Below are 2,410 nucleotides of genomic sequence, written 5' to 3'. Positions count from 1 at the left end.
CTCTTGACCACACATGAAACAACCTGTTTGACCGTCACGACACTTGTCAGGGTGGATTCTACCACATCTACCACACAAAGAACTCCCATTACCTCTTTGTGCCACACTGCCTTGGGATTTGGCCGGTGTAGCATTGGAGTACTGTGAATTGTGACCACTATACTCTCCTCGATTTTTGGGTGTAGGTGAACTAGCAGATGATGTTGCATGCCCCTTTGATTTTTGGAATTGTGGTCGGCTCGAAGCACCTTTCTATTGGCCAGACTCATTCCACGTCTTCGCTTTCTTATTTCGGTATTCTTCTCCATCCTTAATCTTCTCTTCTTCAACTTGTTGAACATATACCATCTGCCTATATATATATATGTCACCTATCAACATGACAGCCCCACCTTCCTTGCTTGAAGCATGAGCCATACCTGCAATAAACAAATTCATCCTTCTCCTCATGTCTTTCACAATCTCCGAAGCATAGACAGATAGTTGGTTGAACTTCAACCTATATTCATGAACACTCATGGAGTCCTGTTTGAGAATAAGGCCCTCACCTTGGCTACCTTCGGTTCACAAGGAAAGAACCTCCACAAGAAGGCTTCCTCGAAGCAAGCCCAACTATGATGTGGTGCATCCTAAACCCTACCATCCTTCCATTGATCAACCATGTTTTGGCCACACCTTCCAGTTGGTATGCATCCAATTCAATCCTCTCAGTATCGATCACATGAATTACCTCATACACCTTCTTCAACTCCTATACGAAGTTCTCTAGATCTTCAGTTATGTTTGATCCAGTGAAACTAGGGGATTCATCCTAAGGAACTCATGAATTCACGAAGTATAAGCACCTTCCTGTCGAGCTACTATTTGCTGCCCAACTTTGTTGGTAGCAACCTTACTTAGCATCTGGATAGCTTCCCGGAATTCAGCATTCATAACCTGTCCTTGAGGTTGTGCCTCCAGTGCATTTGGAACCTCTTGTTCCTCAACATTCCTTCGCGGATGACCTCTGACTGCACTTCTTAGAGGCATAATGATCTTAAAATACGTGTAAGCATGAATTAGAGGGAGACTTTTTGAGATAACTTCTTCACATAAAGATAGACAAAGTAAAACATTCCTAAGTATCGCAGTCTCTTAATCATAGATGTGGTACGCTTCACACCGATGACTAAGACTCTACAGACATGGCTTCATGACTCCCTAGGACTTTTGAACTCTGTACTCTGATACAAAGTTTTTCACGACCCGAGCCTACACCTTGGGCAGGACTGGAACTCAAAGACCATTGTTGGCCCTCGAGCGAACCCCTACTTATATCATTGCAACACAAACCTCAACTTTGACACAAGTAATATATAATAAAAGGGAAAAATATGTCATATGTCATAACTTTGGCCAAAATGGCACTTGAGTCTGAACAACTGAAAGCAACTCTGAACTGAAATACTATATAGTTTATGGATCCTCTAACTATCTAGAGAGGATGTTGGAACAGACCCCAGAACATCCTAAAAACTAAGCTAGTATAGAAATAAAAAGGATGTCCTTCATAATAAAGGAGGCTCACCACAAACTCTGAAGCTCAATCCGGATCAACAAAGCACTGATTGTTGATCATGGGTACCTACGTCTGCATCATGAAACGATGCTGGAAAACTTGAATTAGTACATTAAATGCACGAGAATGCGAGTTGGAGAGATAAACAACGACTTAAGCTTGAGCGGATTAGATGACCTTGGCTCTGCTTAACTCAATATATATATATATATATATATATATATATATATATGGGGGAGGAAACAGTCAAAAGCTTTCTGTTCATTATGCTTCTATATAATTTTCTTGGCAATATTGACGACTTATCCTATGCTTTGTTCAGATCGTATGGAATTGTAAAATATATGGTGGTACTATATGTCACCATATTGAGATTTTGTAACTTACTAGTATAATATTTACAAAAATTAAGGTGGTGGGCCATTTATGCTTCTTGCTTTTTCATAATTGGCAGACAAGTTCATATTGCCTAATTTGTACTATAAAATATAATATGAGTGGATAAATAAACTCAAATTATATACATATAAAGCAGTTTAAATGTCGTTAAAGGATATGCAATAACAAAATCAACTTTACTTATATAAGAAAGTAATATCGCTGTAGTAGTATCTCTAACCGACAACCATCCCTATTAGTCTAAGTGATGATACAACGTCTTACCTCACATATCAAGAGGATCATACTACACCTTGCCATCGATATAGGACATTATTCAACTTAGTGTATTTACTAGCTAGCTCTCCTTATGTAATCATCTAAAAAGTATGAAACGTCAATTCCCATGATGGCTACATGGTTTACATGGAGACTTGAGTTTATATGAACTCTCGTCTCCACGTAGGTGCTTAA

General features: G+C 39.1%; 1 protein-coding gene across 1 annotated transcript; it reads right to left on the bottom strand.

Moving 5' to 3' along the window:
- Positions 1–252: 252 nt before the first annotated feature.
- LOC138340321 (uncharacterized) lies at positions 253–1,029 on the bottom strand. Its single transcript, XM_069292035.1, has 3 exons — positions 862–1,029; positions 558–751; positions 253–499 (listed from the first exon to the last, which is right to left on the bottom strand). The coding sequence occupies exons 1-3, from the start codon at positions 1,027–1,029 to the stop codon at positions 253–255; spliced, it is 609 nt and encodes a 202-aa protein (XP_069148136.1).
- Positions 1,030–2,410: the final 1,381 nt, after the last annotated feature.

Source organism: Solanum lycopersicum, chromosome 12 (assembly GCF_036512215.1).
Source record: "Solanum lycopersicum chromosome 12, SLM_r2.1".
Lineage (NCBI taxonomy): Eukaryota > Viridiplantae > Streptophyta > Magnoliopsida > Solanales > Solanaceae > Solanum > Solanum lycopersicum.
Note: the sequence above shows the minus strand (reverse complement) of the source record. Positions and strands in the feature narration are given on the sequence as shown.